The sequence below is a fragment of the Colossoma macropomum genome, unplaced genomic scaffold (assembly GCF_904425465.1).
Source record: "Colossoma macropomum unplaced genomic scaffold, Colossoma_macropomum, whole genome shotgun sequence".
Taxonomy (NCBI): domain Eukaryota; kingdom Metazoa; phylum Chordata; class Actinopteri; order Characiformes; family Serrasalmidae; genus Colossoma; species Colossoma macropomum.
In genome coordinates, this window is record NW_023494810.1 from 17,654,935 (window position 1) to 17,675,459 (window position 20,525).

At 38.0% G+C, this 20,525-nt stretch overlaps 1 protein-coding gene across 6 annotated transcripts in view; it reads left to right on the forward strand.

Annotated features, from left to right (window-relative positions):
- kaznb (kazrin, periplakin interacting protein b) overlaps window positions 1–20,525 on the forward strand; it is a 179,038-nt gene that overhangs the window by 127,921 nt on the left and 30,592 nt on the right. For all 6 annotated transcript variants that reach the window (XR_005006144.1, XM_036560009.1, XM_036560008.1 and 3 more), the window contains 3 exons: window positions 6,325–6,513; window positions 18,989–19,125; window positions 20,163–20,333. Coding sequence is in view for 5 of the 6 variants with exons in the window: in XM_036560009.1 (XP_036415902.1) it covers window positions 6,325–6,513; window positions 18,989–19,125; window positions 20,163–20,333 (497 nt within the window). In the remaining variant the exon portion in view is untranslated. The remainder of the gene's footprint in view (window positions 1–6,324; window positions 6,514–18,988; window positions 19,126–20,162; window positions 20,334–20,525) is intronic.

Genomic DNA, 20,525 nt, shown 5'->3' on the forward strand with positions numbered 1-20,525 from the left:
TTGCTAGGAGTCCAATTTTCTTTGCATCTTTGAATAATTTTTGATATCCACGTACATGTAAAACTCCTGTTTACATGTTTTCCTTTTGATTATTTGAAATCTAATCTCCTCAGAAATGTTACCTGAAGAATTAATAGCTTGTACTTAATGGCTGGTTTGACTGGAAATTAAATTAATAAGGGATGATCTCTGCAGTTCTGTACTAGACAACAAAGCATCTTAACTGAGTTATTCTTAAATTATAGAAGTGTGTAATAAAAGTTTGGACATGCCAGCAGGCTATTAACGGGGTTGATTTTAAGATATGTACTTATTTTGGAATGTTATAATTGATTAGAATTGATAATAACTTTACAAAATCAGTTGAAAGTTCACCTTCAGATTGAGGCGTTTAGTGCATTTTTACACCCATAAGAGACACACACTAACACACACAGAGGCTCTCCTTTGAGGCTCTCTGCCTTTCTATAGAGATTCTCTCAGTAGGAGGCTTCAAACACCAGCAGGACGTTGCAGGATAAAACTTTTTGCTGTAACTGAAGCCTCAACCTCATTGTCTGGCTGGCGGGTGGATGTGCCTCTGATGCTGTGACTTTGCATGATAATCGCTATGTTACACTGTATTATTACGTACACTTGGCCATTATTACTGTTTTACCATTACCATATTCAATATAGAAGATGCAAACAGTGTGAAGTAGCTAACATTAACATTAGCTGGTTAGCTGGTTAGCTGCTTAATGTACTTGCTCACATACTATATCAGCTAGCTTATGCTGTAGCACTAGCCAAGAACATTGACTAAAGTAGCTCATCTGAAGCTGATAAAACAGTAGGCTGAGTGGGGCCAAAAAAGAATAATGCTTGCTTGCTTCTGTGTTAGCTAACGTTGGCTAGGTGATTAGGTGTGTTGATATCTCCTTGTGTCATTTTATTTGCGATTTACAAAAGTTCATGGGGTTCTGCAGCCAAGGCTGTGTTCTGTTGCTATCGTGCAAAAAGCCTTGTATCTGTGTAGTTGCCATTTTTTACTGAACAGACAAATAAAAGTGTTCCATTATTGTTCCGTTAACTTCTATCTGCTTTTTCCATAAAGTTTCCAATTTGGACTAATGAGGTTTTGTTCAAACAGCGACGATTGTTTAGCTGTCAAGTTTCAAAAGAGCTGCCATTAATAACTTGACACTGTTTGAAGCAAGTGTATACTGATTTAAGCGTGCAGTTTGGTCCATGTCTGTTTGTCCATTTTTATAGATACAGCTTCAGAAACCACTTAAGCAAGTTTATTTGAGATTACTTAACAACTCAGGGCTGTTTGAGGCAAGTGAGGGATGAATTAAGCATGCACTTCACACAGTGCTGATTGGTGGTACATAAACTGCCATTACAAACTAAAGTAATACAGCCGTGATATGTTTTGTATGTGTAAAGCTCACTCCCAACAACATATGTTACGAAAAAAAAGAAAACTTCAGAAGTTGTCTATAATGCATTTTGGAACGAAAACCTTCATGTGTACATGTTTTATTGAACTACTCCTTTGATAGGAATTCTCCAGGTTGGTTATCAGGTAACGAGCTGCAGACACTGATGCAGATAGAACTGATGTCCTTTGTGTTTTGTTTTTTGGCCTGATGAGCTCACAGATTTATTGGAACAGATTTGTTGACAAGTCTGTGGCGCTCACACAAGGCTCTGGCCTGCAGAGAATCGGGCCCACTGCCCCAAATAAGTCGTCTCCAGGGTAAACAAATGAGTAAGCAGCTTTAGGCTGGAGGACAGTAGTGTGAGAGATGGTGCTTACTGGAGAGGAAGCTTCTGCAGCAGGCTAGTGGAGGAGGACAGTGACCAATGGGCTGTCCATCCACTCGCTTATCAGCCACTCCGCAGGCCCCCTACGCTGTCAGTAGTAGAAACAGAAGAGTGCTCTCTCTCTCTCTCTGTTTCTGCTCTCCTCCTCTTTCTTCTTCTCTTGCTCTCTCATTTATTCTCTCCTTCTCTCTCTATCTCTACGTTTCCTCTCCAACTCTTTGTTCCTCTCCAACTCTTTGTCTCTCTCTCTTTCTTCCTCTCTTCCCCTGTCTGTTTCTCCTCTCAAACTTTCTTCCTTTCTCCATCTCTTTCTTTCTATCTCTTTTACACTCTGTTTCTCTCTAGCTTTTTACTTTTCACTCTCTCTCTCTCTGCCCCTCTGTCTGTCTGTCCCTCTCTCTCAGCCTCTCAGTGGGAAGGCTTTCAGTTTTTGCTATCACTGCTGCTTAAAGTAATTTAATTTTCACTTTAATCTGGAATTGCTCTCTTAATGTGATTTATTTTAACAAGGATTTTCCTTTTAAAGGGTCCAAACCATAGAAAAATGAATTTTCCTTGCTGGTTTGAAATATGGGTTTAATGTAGTATGAAAAGATTGTCAAATCTTCCAAATGTACCATTCACACCAGTCCATGTATGGACACTAAGCTGTTTCACATTTGTTTTGTGGATGTTATGAAAGCCAGTGCATTTACATGTAGTCACTTATTTAGCCTACAGTAGTTTAGCCTCACCCACATAAGGAGTTAAAAGAAGTGTTTCACCCCATACTGCTTTATGAATGAGGCACAATACAGGACAGCCTATTAAAACCAAAGTAATTTACATATATCAGTCTTAAATTAACAACAGTACTGTAGCAATAAGATTCTAAGAGATACAGAGAGGTTTGAAATGGTCACGTAAACATGAATTATGACTGGTTTGGAGAAATAAATCTACACAACGCTCATTAGTGGACCACATGGAAAACAATATAATATAAGACAAATGCACTAAATGGTCCTTTTAAAAAGAAAATCATTTTTGGGTGGCTTCGTTTGGATTGATAAGAACAAGTAGGCTTACCAAAACAGTTTCTTAGCAAGCTCTGCTTTGCCAGTCCAGCAATTATGGCAAAAATATTGTCTTTTTTTGCTTTTTGAATATTCTGCTTTTACAAAGCGCAGCAATCCACTGAAATTCTTCATTAATTCCGCTGATGATATCCAAAATCTCATCTAATTGATTTGTGACCACTGTACCAATTGAAGCTACTGCAGTAGAAGACGCAGATTACAATCAATTTGATGTATTTTTTGTCAATAACATGTATTGCTCCTTCTCAAAAATATTGATTTCTCTGCAGTTGTTTTCTAATCTATAGCCCTCAGTCTGATATTTATTCACTCTCTCTGCTATTTAGTGGCTTTACTCTTGCAACAGCTGAGTTTAAATGAAATATTTTGCATCAATTTAGAGTGAATGAATTAAAATAAATAAATAAATAAATCAGCTAATTAATTAAGAAAAGCATTTGCATGTGAGCTTTTAAAAAGCCCGTTGAAGAGTTTTTTTTCTTTAGTTGAATTTGCACTCACTCACACAGCCTTGGTGCCTTCACACACACCCCCACACACACATCCGTGCACAGCCCGCTGTGAAAAGCTGAGATATAGCAGGTCTTCAATCAGAACAAAATACAAACTTTCTTCAGCTTATTAAAAACACACACAGCCTCTTAGTGCTGTTGTAAATATGGTGCTGTGTTTGCTGATATTTCACAACTTACTTTAATCTAGAATCTGGCTGTTACTGTGGTTTCATTTGCTGTTTATCACACACGTCTGAAGATGCACCAGTATAGGGATTGTGGGTTGATGCCAATACATAAACATTTATAAAATGTTGAAATTATGACTACATGAACCTGAATATATTTTTGAATGCAAATATCTTCCGAAACTGATATGATACTGATTTCATTGTGAATCCAAACATATATTGTTTATATATGCATTAATTCCTACAATTTCAATACAGCTTTATTAGTTGCACCATAAAAAGAAAATTCTTTGTGGCATTGACAGTACTTTAAATAATGGTGGGACAAATGGAGATAAACTCAAGATAGTAAGACCCACAAAGGTCACAGCACATAACAGTGCATACATATAAAGAGATGGCATTTTATAGTAACCTGACAACAATGCACAAACATTACAAAACTTACCAGAAATACTGGAGTTTCAACACATTGCTGGTAGTGTGTAAGTGCTTTAACTATTTAGCCTTAGTGGCTAATGTTGGCCCAGTAGAGGTAAAGGCTCCAGACTAACACAGTCCAGGTGACCTGGGAGGACAAAAATAGTGCAAGTAAAATCTGCTTTAGAATGCTTTCATGATGATAAAGTTGCATGTGCCTAAAATCTGAAATATGCATTCATAAAATCATAAATGTGCTAGTCAATCGTACCAGCCATAAACATAGTGATGTTTAATGAAGAAACCTTTAGCCGTTGATGTTGCCTAGATATTTAAGACATGCTCATAATCTTGATGTGACTCATAACTGGTGACAAAATTTAAAATTATGTGCTAGAACTGAGTAAACAGAAAAAGTAATAATAAAAAAAAATTGAACTGTTTTGTATTCAGTCATACTTGATTAGCAAGAGAAATTGTTCAACTGAGAAATAAATGTTAACAACAGCAATTTCTACATTTATTGATTTTTTTTATGAAACAAAAATCCATTTTTAGTCAATTAACTGAAAAATAGTTGATAGGTTAAGTGATTATAGAAACAATTATTGGTTGTACACTTTTAGAAATAAAGGCTCTGTGCAGGTACTTTTTCATTCACCAGGGTATAAACAATGTAAATATTCCCTCAAAGGTACAGCAGTGGTTTTAAGGGTCAGTTGTGTAGCTTAAAGAAGTTTTTCCAGGTGAAAAGTGCGTATTTGTACCTATTCATAACTTAATGTTTTAAAACAGAACAATAAAATAAAAAGCCTGGAGATAAGACAGGGTGTGTGGAGTTTCAGTGGATTATGGTACAATTATGTTCCCTGACTAAAGGCACTGAGATGTACCACTGAGGGTACCACCCCAGTGACAAGAGAGGTACTGCCCCAGTGACAGTTTTATACGTGTATTTCTGAGAGCCCTGTTTATTAGTGAGGCACCACATATTTGGCCAAAACTGAAATTCAAGAAAACCTGGGCTGCAAGACAAAACAGAAAACCTAAAACCATAACGAGCTGACAATAAATAAAATTAGTTTGCTTAATGTACTAAAATGATTAATTTTAGTAGACTTATATGTGCCATGAAATCCAACATCCCCGACAACAGAGAACAGTTGGTCACTATTTTTCGGTCAAAACAAAAAAGAATTTTAGTGCACTGTTTACGTGCAGAGGGAGGAGCTGTGACACCCATCATCAGGAGGCCGCAAATTTGATCTCCAGCAATGCCACAGCAGCCTTCTGAGCCAGGGATCCAAGACGGCACAACTGGCCTCACTCCCTCTAGATTGGGTAGGATGGTCCTCCATCTCCCCCAACGTGGGTGTCAGTTTGCTAGAATAGGAAGAATTGGCAGTTAGCGTTCTCATTGAAGCATGTTGCAGTGTACAGTGCATTAGTTTCATTAAAGTTGGTAAAGTTGGTCTGGTTTCACGTCTTGGAGGAAGTATCGTGAAATAGGGTGAGACCTAGCTAGTGGATGGAACTGACAATAAACAAAGTAAACAAATAAACAAAAACAAAGCATGCCAATAGGGAAAAAATGGTAGGGAGAGAACTTTGGCTGTAGAGCCATGACTAAAACTGAGTTTGGCGAGCGAGCCTAGAGGAGCCTTTATTTCAGTTAAGTGTATTTGGTTTTGGTTCTACATTTGAATAAAAGCTCAGTATTGTACCCACACTGGTCTGTGTGTGTGATCCTGTCTGTCTGTCTGTCTGTAGCTAGTCTAAACCAAAAAATACTTCAACAGAAATAGCAGTGAATGATGTGGAGGGTGTGAATTTGAAGAAAACAGCTGAGCGCTCTGTTTCTGTTATCACAGCAATTTTCACTCTGCTTTGGCTGTAGAAGGCTGCAATCTTACAGCCCAGCAACCACTGTTCATAATTACTGCTTTTACTAATCATGTCCCTCTCTCTTTTTTCTTTTCTTTCCATCCTTCCTCCCCCCTTCATTCTGCCTTTCACTGTTTTTTCCCCTCCTCTTCTTTCTCATTCCTCTTTCTTTTCTCTTCCATCTGCTGATGATTTAACCTCTTAAACTACAGGCCTATTATACAAAAACTACTATGATTTTTTTAGTAACTACGATGAAGCTAATGTGTAAGTTATGTAGTTATGAGACTAAAGAGTTCAAGTGTGGATCCACACATATGGACGTTTAGAGTTTAAGGAAGTTAACAAATTCTGTTTTTCAGCGTTTTATTTTTAGGTGACGGGATGTAAAATTTTCAACTTTTTTCCTGACAACTTTATTTCTCTCTCTGTGTTTCTCTGCAGTGCTGCTGAGGGAAGAAGTGGCTCAGCTGCAGGAGGAAGTGCACCTCCTGAGGCAGATGAAGGAAATGTTGAGTAAAGACCTTGAAGAGTCTCAGGGCTGTTCAGCTAACACACTTTCGGCTGCAGAGCTACGGGTGCAGCTTGGAGAGAAGGAGCAGGAGCTGGACCGAGCCAAAGAGGCCTTACAAGGTCTGAGCACACTCATGAACTGTGTAAAAATATTGTGGAAGGCTGTGGAAAAGGCATCAGGTTTCTCTGACTCAGTAGGATTAGTGGTTCCTCAAATTCTGTAGGGTTAATTGCGCCTCAATCTCAGTAAGGCCAGTCGTTCCTCAGATTGAGTAGGATCAATGGAATCAGTAGAATAAATGGATTCAGAAGCGTCAATGGTTCTTCAAATTCACTAAATTCACTAAGGTCCATAGCTCCTCTGACTCAATAGGTCAGTGGCTTCTCAGACTCAGTAGGGTCCAGGGCTCTTCTATAGTCAGTGGGGGCCTCAAACTCAATTGAGTCAACGGCTTTGCAAAATCCGTAGGGTTGGGGGCTCCTCAGAATCGGTAAGGTCAACTGTTCCTCAGATTCGCTAGGGTCAGTGGCTTCTCAGATTCTATAGGGTCAATAGTTCCTCAAACTCTGTAGGGTCAGTGGCTCCTCACACTCAGCAACCTCTATAGTTCCTCAGACTCGGCAGGTCAATGGCTTCTAAGATATCAGTATGGTCAATGACTCATCAAACTCAGTTGGGTTGTTGGCTTACCAGAAAAAGTAGAGTCAGTGGTTCCACAGATTCGGCAGAGGCCAGTAGCTCCTCAGACCCAACACATCAGTGGCTTTGAAGACCCAGTAGGATCAGGGATGGATTACTGACTAGGCCATTAGGGCCAGACCCCAGGGTCCTCGGGGGTCTCAGACTAGAGGCGCATTAAGTACTTGTCCAATGCAGATGTAAGCATTAGATGAACAACTAAACAAATGAAGTAAAACAGGAAATATTGGGCCCCTTTATCATTTATTTTGTTGCTTCCTTTTACATTGGATGTTGTACCCTTTTTATGTGTAGGAATATTTTTTCCCTGCATTAAGGCTCAGTTTGGCTTTACATTCATAAAACCTTACACAACAGCATAGAATGTCACAATGTACACTGTAGAAAATTGCACATTAATCAATAATAAGGCTAATTTTGTTTATTCTAAAAAAAAAGGATTGAAAATTTGCATTGCTGATGAACACAAACATGAAGTATTGTTTAATCTCACTTTTCAGTTTATTTATTTATTCATTTATTTATGGCAATGGTTAGAGTTAGGGGGGGCAGCTCCAAAGATGCTAGTGCCCAGGAGCCTCACAAGACCATGAGCCATCCCTAAGTAGGCAGAGGTGTAAGTAACGAATTACATTTACTCTCGTTACTGTAATTGAGAACAGTTTTCCCTGTAACGATACTCTTTGGAGTAGAATTAAATCATAGTACTTTCACTCATATTTAAGTTAATTTTTAATAAAATACTTTTACTTCGCTACTTTAATTTTCATAACGTTACAGAGTAAAAAAAATATGAGCGTATCAGCTCAGACAAGAATACGAACGAAGGGCAAATTAATGATAATAATATCCAACAAATCCAACAACCTGCACTCCTGATTTAATCAAAGACTAATTAATGAAAAAAAGCTAGTGGATGAAAACTACAAGTATTGCTTGATGTCCACAAGGGTTTAGAAACCCCAAGAGGGTTTGGAATGTTTGGAAATTTGTATTCATCCTAATATTTATGTTTTTCTTAACATTCTTAATTGCTTACTGACCAATTAAATAGCTTTTTAAATTAATTTTTCTCAAGTGCCTAAAACATTAAATCAATACTGTTTGTTTGTTATTCAGTCTTAGAAATGGGCCACAAGTGTGTGTGGTAATAAATGAGTGGAGTCAGAGCCGGAGCAGGCCAGTCCCAAACAAGAGTACACTACATAAAGTGAGGCTCCCAAAGCCCAAAACATTGAGTGAATCTAGACCACAAGATTGGCAGTTTGGAAAGGATTGAGGAGCTGGTCAGTGGTGGAGGCTGGCTGTGTAGGACCCTAGAACCCCTGGTTGAACAGGAGCGTGGAGTGACACCAAAAAGTTCACAAGCCTGAAACTTGATCATTTCCAACCCCATTTCCAAAAAAGTTGGGACGCTGTACAAAATGTAAATAAAAACAAAATGCAATGATGTGCAAATCATTTAAACTCAATATTTAATTGACAGTAGTACAAATATAACATATCAAATGTTGAAACTGAGAAATGTTTTTGTTTTTTTGAAAAGTATTTGCCCATTTTGAACATGTTTCAAAAAAGTTGGGACAGAGACAACAAAAGGCTGGTAAAGTTGTGAAATGTTTAAAAAACAAACCTGGTGTTTGACTGGCATCAGGTCAGTAACATGAGGTAACATTGGGTATAAAGAGCATCTCAGAGAGGCTGAGTCTCTCAGAAGTAAAGATGAGGAGGGGTTCATCACTCTGTGAAAGACCGCACAATTAAATAGTGCAACAATTCAGGAATAACGTTTCTTGACATAAACTAGCAAAGAACTGTTTCTTTTCATCATCTACAGTACGTAATGTCATTAAAAGATAAAAAAATCTCTGTATGCAAGGGACAAGGCCAAAAACCAGTATTTGCTGACTGTGATCTTTGGGCCCTCAGGCAGCACTGCATTAAAAACAGACATGATTCTGTAGTGGAAATCACTGCATGGGCTCAAAAACACCTCTGAAAACCACTGTCTGTGAAAACATTTCATCACTGCAACCACAAATGCAAGTTAAAACTCTAAAACACAAAGAAGAAAACTCCTATATAAACAGGACCATAAATGCTGTCTACTTCTCTGGGCCCAGTATCATTTAAAATGGACTTAGGGGAAGTGGAAAAGTGTCCTGTGGTCCAATGAATCGAAATGTGAAATTCTTTTCCCAACTTTTTGGAAATGGGGTGCTCAAAAATACTCAACTCTACACCTAAAAAACTACCACTCATCAGGGTTGTAGTTCCACCACACCTGACTCTAGTATTCAGATGCTCTTAAAGACATTGATCAAGTGTATGTTCTAAAGTATGTGAGATCAGGTCTGGAACTATGCACAGATTGTCACAAGCAGGGTTGGGCAGCCATTTAAAATGGAAGTGATTCTCTGGTGGCCATAAAATGTAGAGGTACTTTTTAAACCTAAAGTTATAGTAGGGTCAATTGATGTGTCTTAATAAATTAAAAGTGATTTTAGCTCAGTATGTCAAATAGGTGAACAGGAATTTTTAAGAAGAATAATTAAAATTGACATACACACACACACACACACACACACACACACACACACACACACACACATTTTCTAAGCTGTTTATCTTTCTGGGTTGCAGGGGGGGAGGGGGAGCCTATCCCAGCAGTCATTTGGCGAAAGGCAGAAAACACCCTGGACAGGTCGCAAGTCCATTACAGGAAATTAAAATCCAATCAAAGAATACATCTAGTAAACTAAAGGTTGAAGTAGGTTTGTGACATGTTCACTACAAATCAGTGTACACTACAGTGATATCACAGTATCAATTTATTTCAAGAAAAAATTCATTAAAATTTAGTCGAGGCATATTTTACCAAACTAAAGGTTGTAGTATGTTTGTCAGGCGTGTCTCTCTACACTACAAGTGATTTTAGATCTGTAAGTCATATGGATGTGACACAATAGCGATTTATTTCTATAAAATATTCATTAAAATTCAGTTGAGGCATATTTTACCACACTAAAGTTTGTAGTATGCTTGTCAGGTGTGTCTCTGTGCATTACAAGTGATTTTAAATCTGTATGTTATATGTACGTAACATAGTAGGAATTTAAATGTCATAAAAAATCAAAAAAAGGAATGTGTTATCAAACTAAAGGTTGTAATATTTTTGCAAGATGGGTACCTGTACACTACAAGTGACTAGATGTGTATGTCTTATGGACATCTCACAGTAGCAATTAATTACATATAAAAAATAATCTCTGCAATTCAACTCAGGCAAATTTTATGAATCCAAAGGTTGTAGTATGTTTGTCAGATCAGGTCCGATGTATACTTGTTAGTGTCAGTTATTGTTGATTTGTTGATTTTCACATTATCTTTCTATTTCAGTAGGTTTAAAGTCTTTATAAATAACGCCAACAGGCTCCTTATGTCTTTGAATGTTTCACGTTTTTAATCAGTACCCGCACTTTACAGACGGTCCCTTACCGTTTTCGGCGCCTACTGCTGCGATTCCGGCTATTTTCATCAAAAGTACTTGGCGAAATGGAAAGATCGAGTACTTTGACGAAATATAATGATTGTAGTTTGTTGTTTGTTTTACCACGATTTAGAAAATGTTATTTCAGAAATTTTAAGAGGTTGTTTGTGAGCGATAGGAGGGGCGAAACGCGAATATCCGCTGAATATCGAATATCAACCTAACTTTACCGAGCTCCAACAGGTCATCTGTATATATAAAGAAAACGGCGTTATTATCAGCGGCCACACACGAAACCTGCTGAGATCCGCTTTCACAACTCGACTCCAGACTGAGGTATCGTTAACCGAGCTAAACAGGTACCATGTTTACAGGTTTCTTCTTTCTTTTATAATGATGCTGTTTATTACATTGGAAATCTGCTGCGTATATTTTATTACAGTGTCTGTCAGCTACAACAGGTGTCGCCCACAGCCCACAGGTTCCCGTTTATACAGCCTAGTCTAGCTGCTGTTTTGGAGATAAACGGTCGTGAAGACAAGAAATCTAGTCTAATACAGGATCTTTATCAACTCTGAGCAGTGATTCTGTCGCGCTGTCGTTGACTGCCCTAATCTGATCCGCCCCTCTCTCTCTCTCTCTCTCTCTCTCTCTCTCTCTCCCTCTGTGTCTCTTCCTCTCTCTCTCTCTCTCTGCCTTGGTGTTTGTCTTTAACTGTGAGAGGCTGTGTAGCTGTTTAACTGTGAAAAATGCAGTAACAATGTCTGATTCTGTATGAAGTGATCAGCATGATTAGTGAAATAAATCAACGCTGGGTAAATTGCTGATGTTGCTGCTAATTTTAATGGTGTAAATGTTCTGAACAGATATCAGTGAAAATATACAGTTTGAAGGCTGTGAGAGGTTCACACCTATTAACGTAAGGTAGAGTCCAGGGAGCTGATGGGCAGCAGGACTGTCACTAAAATCACATTATTAATTAAGCAATTTACTCATAATTTTGACTCTTTTTTTCTCTTTTTTAAATGTACTCACTGAAACAGTAACATCCTCTGCACAGTCTTTCAGGGATTCTGAAATACTTTACTGGAAACAGATAAACCAGGACATCTTATATAATCGTCTAACCATGAAATGCATGCAGTTTAATGTAAACCTCATTCCAACTCAATATTCAGTAGCAAAGCAAACTGTGATCAGTCTCAGCTCTCAGAACTTTAGCTTCAGTGTTTTTCTGTACAGATTATTTCCAGTGATGTAGCCGAGTCAGCTCAGAAATATGTTCACGTTGTGGAAATACGAAAAAGTAACTTAAGTAGTTTTTCAGCTAACTACTTATTTACTCTTACTTGAGTAATTTTATTGACTAATACTTTTACTTGTACTTGAGTAAATTGTCACTACAGTAACAGTACTTGTACTTGAGTAGGGATTTTCAGTACTCTTTACACCTCTGTAAGTAGGTTCAGTGGTTCCTCAGACTCAGTAGGTCAGTGGCTTCTTAGAATCAGTAGGGACAAAGGCTCCTCAGACTCACTCATTCTTTTGTTTCATAGCAGTCAGTTACTCTACTTTGTGCTTCATAAAAAAGAAGGGTTCAATCAAGTTTTTTTATTGCATTCATTGAAATACAGGTAGACTTAGTAGGTATCTAAGTTACATTAAATGTCTCTGTGTTCATACAGAATGAGTAGGATAATACACCCTGTATGCAGATCTGGGTTTTATACAGTGATAGGATAGTGAAAGTTCTTTGTCCCAAATTTTAAAACATAGATTGGGTCATGGTTTAGGTGGTCATTGCCATGATATTAATTTATTCAGTTAGTTAGATTGTCATCTTTGTATTTACACGAAGTGCTGTAGTTCAGTCAATGTGGATGAAGTACCTACTTAATACCAATAGATGGCAGTAACCAAAAAAGGAAAGTAAATGTTGTAAAGTTTCTTCTATAGCTTCTACACCCAACTTGCTGTTTGTTACATGTTCACCATGGCAGGGATATGGCTAGTGGAGATACAAGCATGAACCATTATAACTCAGTTGCGATATTGTGATGCATTATGATGCGTTACCTATACATGTATAGTGACGAGTACTGTATAGTGAGCCACTTTTGTGACACTAGCAGGAAAAACATTTTCTCACTTACGAACCAATCTGCCTGATTTTAGCAGAGACATCAGAGTGCAGAGCATCAGAGGTGCTAAGCTATTTCCCCAAAGAACAGCATCATTTCTACACACACACACACACATTACACTCCAGTCATTGTCTATAAAGGTCACTGTATTGTCTCTTATCATCTGAATGTCTGAAGAGCATGAAGTACACCTATTATCCACCACTTCAAAGGTTCAGATACGTTTAGCACTCAATAACCTAAATGTGAGATATGTCTCTTTACTGAGAGATATTTCAGCAAATAGCTTACCTTTTAAACGATACAACAGTGCATTTCAGAGACTGCCTTTCACTTTAGATGATGGATGATTCTGAATGACTGTGTTTTTCTGTGCTTCTTTAGAGAGTGACTAGCAGTAGCAAGCCATGACTATTGGAGCTAGGCCTTCAGTTTGGGCTGTGAATATCAAAACTTGATCAAAACACAAGCAAAAAAAAAAACACCTTTATGATAATGCAAATTTTTGCTAAGTGATTTCTAAGAATATGTCAGCAGTGAGTAACTTTGTAAAAGACATCACATTTTTTAAAGCTTGCAAGAGACATTACCACTTATTTTACCATGTATGTTGCAGTTTTACTGTGACTCAGTAAAGTGTTCTGTTACCACTGTTTTCCATTCTAACAACTGACTGAAACTTGGTCAGGCTACAGCTTATATTCTTAATCAGTGACTTATCTAGGATTTCCAGAAGATCCAGAGTGATGTTTTTCCCACAACACCCATTGTAATTCAAAACATGATTGATTGATTGAACTGTCATATCATAATTGTGTTGGTTATCAATTTAGCATGTAAGGCCTAAGTTCAGCTCCTGAAGGCCCAGCCAATGAGAAAGCTTGTAAGGCTGTGTCTACGTAGATAGTTGAAGATTTTGATCCTTTTTTCTCAACCAAAACTTACCAGTGAAATAACAGTATGACTACAATAATTGCATAGTTTAAAAACAAGACAAATTACGATGCCGTTAAATAGAAAGAAGCTAAAAAGTACAGACATGTATTCATTAGGCCTTCTTTAAAAGCCTAGAAAGCCCTGAGGGTTTCTCACTGGTGACTAGCAATAGCTAAGGCAGTTTAGCAGTTGAGATGCGGCTAGCAGTGCCTAATTTCAAACATATTGGCTCAAAGCAGTACTTCAGCGTTAGCATTAAATACCACACCTTGACAGAGACATGGATTAGCCAGTGGTGAACACATACTCATAAAACAGAGGAAGCAAAGTGAGGCAGCATGGGAATAGTCCTGATAGTAGCTGTTAATCATCCAGCACCTAGCTGGCCACTTGATGCTGGGAAAAAGCAGCACCATGCTGTGCTTTTTCTTGAGTTCTGCTTAAAACCTGAATCTGCTAAGTAGCTCTTTTACCTGCTGGGTGTTAGCTGAGGTTTGAAGATTTTCAGAGTAGAATAATGAGAGCTTTGCCTCTTGATTTCCATCGTGATTTGAAAAAGTACAGTTTGAGAAGTGTGTGATGCAGATCTCTCAGGTGAGATCTTTCAGCTGAGAGGGATTAGCCGTCTGTCAGCAGGGGCTTTGGTATGTGTGTGTGTGCGATAGCTGTATACTAATCTTATCTGACATCTCTTTATCTGCTTGCTAATGCTCCTGGAGCATGTTTGAGAGGTTTGCGTAAGCACACTGAGCTATGAGCATGGTGAAGAGGGGTGAAGAACTGAAGGAACTGATCTTCAGTCCTGATTTTGAATTGAGTCAGTGGACTGTGCTTTCCAAACACTTGCTGAGCCTCTGCGTGCTAGTATTAGCATTCTTAGCTGGAACGAACGAGAACTATTTAGGTTGTGCAAATTCTGTTTTTTGTAAGTGTCCCACAAGTTCTGCTGTGTCCTCTTCCTGATTCTGTGTCATGGTGTGCTACAGGGAAAAGCTACAAAGAAGCTTGCTTGAACAATTCCCATGTTTACCTGTGCAGACAGATAACGAGGCCTAGATACACAAAAGTGGAGAGCATCTACATCTTGTTTTGGCGTACCTGAGGGAGTTGGAGCTGTTTCAGACAGTGTGGTTGGACCTGAACTGTAAATCCTGTTTGGTTTGTGTGGAGGAATCATTACCTCCCCAGTTCCCTTGAACTACAGAATGACAGCCAGCGTGGCTCTGCACCAAGTAAAAGTTTCTTTAGTAATACTTCAGCTGGAGGCAGGCACGACTGTCTATAACACTACAAACTGAACTAGCATGTAGTATAGGCTGGAAGGAGAGTTGGGCAGAATCAGTAACAGCATAATGCTGTAATCACCACTTGTCCCTCAGACTTCCATTCTTACGTATTCAATGCTAAGTATATAACTTTATTATTAGGTTTAGTAATGAAGTATAGAGCACCATTAAAATCACCTGTACAAGATGAGTAGGTAAACTGAACACCAGGGATGTGGAATGATATCATAATCAGATCAGTATCAGCAGATATTTGCTTAGAAAAAATGATCAGCATCGAACTGATGTTAAGATTTGGCCCATATTTCAAAGTGATATTTGATAACATGTTTATTGTACACCAGAAAGAATGTTTGGGTGATTCTGGTCTTCTGTGCTAAAGTGTTTGCATTTTATTATACTGCATTTTAACCCTATACAAAAAAATATTATTTGTAATGGTAATCTGGAAGAAGTAATCCCAATGTCTACATTTAATTAATGTTTGTATGTGAACATGTGCATCAAGAGATATGTACAATAAAAATATTGAATACCAGCATCGGCTGCATCCCTTATAAACTCATAAATGCAAATATTTTTCTAAGTAAATTAAAAAATTAAATTCAAGCCTATGAATTGATTTTAACTTAAGTTAAAGAGTTAATTCTAAAGTAAAGAGTACAAATATTCTGGAGTTCAAGATCAAAAGTTAATATTTCTAACTAATATTTGCTAGAAAAGTGCTAATATTTGCTATTTTTATTACATTTCCTTTCAGAAACCCTAATTTATCTAAGTAAAATATTAATTTGTTAAAAAATAAGTAAACTTGCTTCAGAGTTTGCAAATAACGTATGTATATCGCTGCTGTTAATTCATATTAGATACTCATTCATTTATAGAATATACTTGCAGATTTATAGTAGTTACTAAATAACTCCTAGTAGTGACTGAAAAATTTAAAGAAGATACTTAATGATTTATAGCAGAACAAAATCATAGCAGTTACTTTATAATTCATAAATATTACTGAATAATTCATAGTAGTTGGTACTACATAAGGTTTAGTAGTAACTGAGTAATTCATAGTAGCTACTGAATAATTTATAATAGTTACTGAATAATTAATAGAATAAGTAAATAATTCTTAGTAGATATGACACAATGTCACAATAATCAGTTTATTTCATAGAATTGGCTTTGTCAAAAAAATGTTGTAATGGCTGACAATCACAAGCAAACAAATTCAAACTTACACAGTTTATATACACGCAGACAGTCACACATAGTTAGATGTGTCACCACATTCAGCACGCATTCCAGGATGTATCATCACATGTAATAATGTCAGTCAGTCTTTAAAAATGTTTTGGCCTGCTGTGTGCGTGTTAGCGGGAAGGAAGCAGGTGGCAGACTGTCTGTGTGTGCACTAATAGTGGAAGAACTGGTTGTGGTTTTGAAACAGTGCGGCATCTCTTAAAAGTTTAATGTGCAACATAGCTTTGGACAAAATAACTGACACTTTTTTCTAAAAAAAAGTCTTCTCTATCTCACTGAAAAGACTGGTGCTATTCTCTGTGGCTTTATATGAAAAATAAATACAAAGTTTTCAGATCTGCAGTGGATGCAGTAGGTTCTCATATTTCTTCTCATATTTCCTCGAATAGGTCCTGGCTCCGTATCAACTACTTTATGTTCATTGGAGCAACTTTACAGAAAAGTTTTGTAACCTTGGGAACATTAATTTTTTTTGTTCTTTCTCTAATCTTTTAATGCATATGCAATTTATTTTCTTTGACATCAAGGAACAATAGAACAGATGTAGGTTCCACCCCAACCCCTTTGGAAACGTTTGCATTAGTACACAGCACCCCCTGGAGGCCATGTTATGTAGTGCACCCTGCACATCAAACTGCAGTGTAACTGTAGCAACTGTAATGTTAATGCTCAGCATTCTTTTATACAGCAGTCAGGAATTTCACAACAACAAAGTGTTTAAAGAGACATTTTCCTACCTACAGTTTATAGGGAGTTTTGAATGCCACAAAGAATTATCAGTGACTGATTTATTTATCCTTTGAACTGCAAGTTGTTATTCATCTTAATCTGTAATCTGTAATTCAGTAACTAATGTCTAATTTCTGTAGTTGTGAGGAACATAAGTGTGGACTCCCAGGAGGCTAGTGTTTATGGGGTTAATTGTTGGTGAAAGTGTTTGTATTATTGAAAAAAAAAAACATCAAATGTCAAAATCTTAAAGACATATTATTAAGAGAAAATCAAAGAAAATGTCATAGCAGATTTAGTTGAATCCATCATATATTAATACCAGACATCCACATCACTTTACCTCAGAGCACAACAAACTGCATTGCTTTTCATGTGGCCATTGAAGCTAAAAAAGCAAAGATGCCCTAGACATGAATCCCATGTGAGGGAGCACTTAAAGTTATCCAACAATAAGAAAAATACTTGTCAAAAAAATAATCCCAAATATGTAAGTATACTGATTAAAGCCACTGCATCCGATCCACACTGCCAATGACTCCATCAGGTATCTGCTTCAGGCAAGAATATTAGCTCTTTTTTCCCTTTTTTTTCTAAGGAATCAGCAGATTTAAAACCTGACAGCACAAACAGCAGATCTGTTTATTTGAGTTTTTTTTACAGCTGTATCAGAGAAGAGTCTCCTCCACACACCGTTAGTACAGCGCAGGAGCTGTTCTGGTTGTACCACAACATTTTAGTATATTATTATTTTAAGTAAAGTCTATGCTTCACTCACATTCAAGTGAAAAAAAGAAGGCTTCACATGTAAAAAACTGAGATGGCTCAAATAGGCTAGCATTGTTTTTGTGGACAGAAACATTGCTTAAACTGGAATCATATCTATTCCGTCAGCTGGAACAGATTTTACATACTTTAAACATACATTTGTTTGTTTGTTGTCTAACTGGCCATGATGATGATGGGAAATTTTTAATAAATACACCCATAATCAATAAGTAAAATAGATTGTAATGTAATGTAATCAGCAACCAAATAGTTAAGCATTGCCTAAAAGGGAATATGAATTTTTCACTAAGAGGTAACATAGGAAAGGCATAAGGCTATAGTCTGCCTGTTCGGGGGCTTTCCAAAAGCAAATGAACTTAGATGACCTTACTTGCAAGTGCACTGTCAGTGAACTCATATGAGTCCATATGATATATGTTTCAGTATGGCATTGTAGGATCAGATAAACTGGTATGAACTGGCTGAAACCAGCTTTTTAAAAAAAAGAAGTGTCATACGCAGTGAACTTAAGAGGCCAAGTGATGGGGTAGTTTTTGAATGGGGACTAATGGAACATCAAGTTTGAGGTGACATCATAACACCCCAGATAAGGGTATATGAGGCGCTGTCAGAACACTGTATTTGTGCAGTTGGTCTCTGGAGACCTGCGTGCCACTTGATGCTGAAATAAAGAAGAAGCCTTTTTCTCTTTCCACAACTCAGTGTCTGAAGGCTTTATTCTTTTTGACATCTTTTGAGAACTTAGACTTAAAAAAGTTATTAGTGTTTAGCCAGTATTGAAAGATTTATTTATTAATTATATTATTTTGGAGGCCTGGGGTTGAAGGGGATAGCCCTTGGTCCCGACAATAACATTGCATGTACATTCCCTAGGTGTACATCCTGCAGAGCCTTACCTTCTTTAAAATAGCATAACACAAAATCTTATTGTTTTTAGTAAGCTGTAAACACAGGGGGTAGTGTGCTCATTTCACTAATTTCTCTGTGTTCGTGCTGTAAAGTTCAGTTCAGCATAAATGGTGTAGCAGGCTAGGTGTGTTGGATAGAGGGATGTCAATCAATCGTGCTCATTCGAAAACTGCCCAGGCAGTTCTCAGATAATTATCTGCTCGATCAGCAGTTTTAAGTAGTTCTTTAGTATATTTTAATTTTTATTTAATATTTTCTAACATTTTTTTTACACTACGTTCACCTGTGTTGTTAAAAATAACCAGTAGTCATTTGGAAAATGGCATTAATGTTTAAGTGTTTGTGTGTGTAGCTATGAAGGGTGACCGTAAGAGGTTAAAGGCGGAGAAAGCTGACCTAGTGAACCAGATGCAGCAGCTTTACACCACGCTGGAGAGTCGTGAGGAGCAGCTCCGAGACTTCATCAGAAACTACGACCAGCACAGAAAGGTGAGCAACCTTTCACCTCTCTCATTTATGCCCACACACTTAAACTGTGGCCAGCACACAAGGGTCAGCAACCTGACCACTCTCATCCCACGCACTTTAACCTCTTCGCTTTACACTGACCAGAACAAACTCAGAGCAGCGGTTTCATGCAGTGGTTCATAGACTAACATCTCAGATAAGTCATTAGATGTTTACAGATATGGTAGCAGATTTTGTAGTGTTACACATTGCAAATGCAAATACATGCAATATCCATCCATCCATCATCTAAACCGCTTATCCTTCTGGGTCGCAGTGGGGTGCTGGAGCCTATCCCAGCTGTCATTGGGCAGAAGGCAGGATTCACCCTGGACAGGTCACCAGTCAATCGCAGGGCAGACAGACAGACATACACATTCACACCTAGGGGCAATTTAGCATGTCCAAATGGCCTGACTGCATGTTTTTGGAATGTGGGAGGAAACTGGAGTACCCGGAGGAAACCTATGCAGACACGGGGAGAACATGCAAACTCCACACAGAAACGACCCTGGTCACCCGGCCGGGAATCGAACCCAGGCCCTTCTTGCTGTGAGGCGACAGCGCTACCCACTGCGCCACCGTGCCGCCCTATACATGCAATAATATATAAAAATAGTAATCTGTATTTATATAGCACATTTCATACAAGTGAGCAAAGTGCTTTACAGGGTATTAAATGAAAGGATGACATACAGAATAAATAATTAAACAAAAGCAGATTTACATTATATGTACAGCTGGCAACAAGCATAGATTCTCCTCTGCCTTTCTAACACTTGCAGTTGAAGTTAAAACTAATAAGGAGCCGTCAGACGTATGGAAACAATTGAGCTAATTATTTACTCTTTTAGGTAATGAAGTGTTGATTGCTGTATTTGGTTTGTTTCGTTCCCCAGGAGACACACTGACACGACACTGAAGCTTTTCACTACGCTAACATGCTAACGTACCACTGTAGACGTAAAAAGGTTATGGTGGAGTGTAGTGATGCTGATGCTGTGTGTGTTTGCATGCAGGAAAGCGAGGATGCGGTGAAAGCTCTGGCTAAAGAGAAGGACCTGCTGGAGAGGGAGAAGTGGGATTTACGGCGGCAGACCAAAGAAGCCACAGAGCACGCTAACCTGCTACGATCACAGATTGATATGAAGGAGAACAGGATTAAAGAGCTGGAGGCAGAGCTTACTATGGTGAGACACACACACAACCACAGACACCACACACTTATAAAACTTTCAGCTCACAGAGGAAAGAGTGGAATTAGTTTCATAAGAAGTATTACTGGGTGTAGGATTCGTGTTTAGCAGAAAAACTGCCGTCTAGAACCTCCTTCTGCAAACTACTGCTTCTGTTGCTTCTGTGTTTCACTACCAAAATGAAAG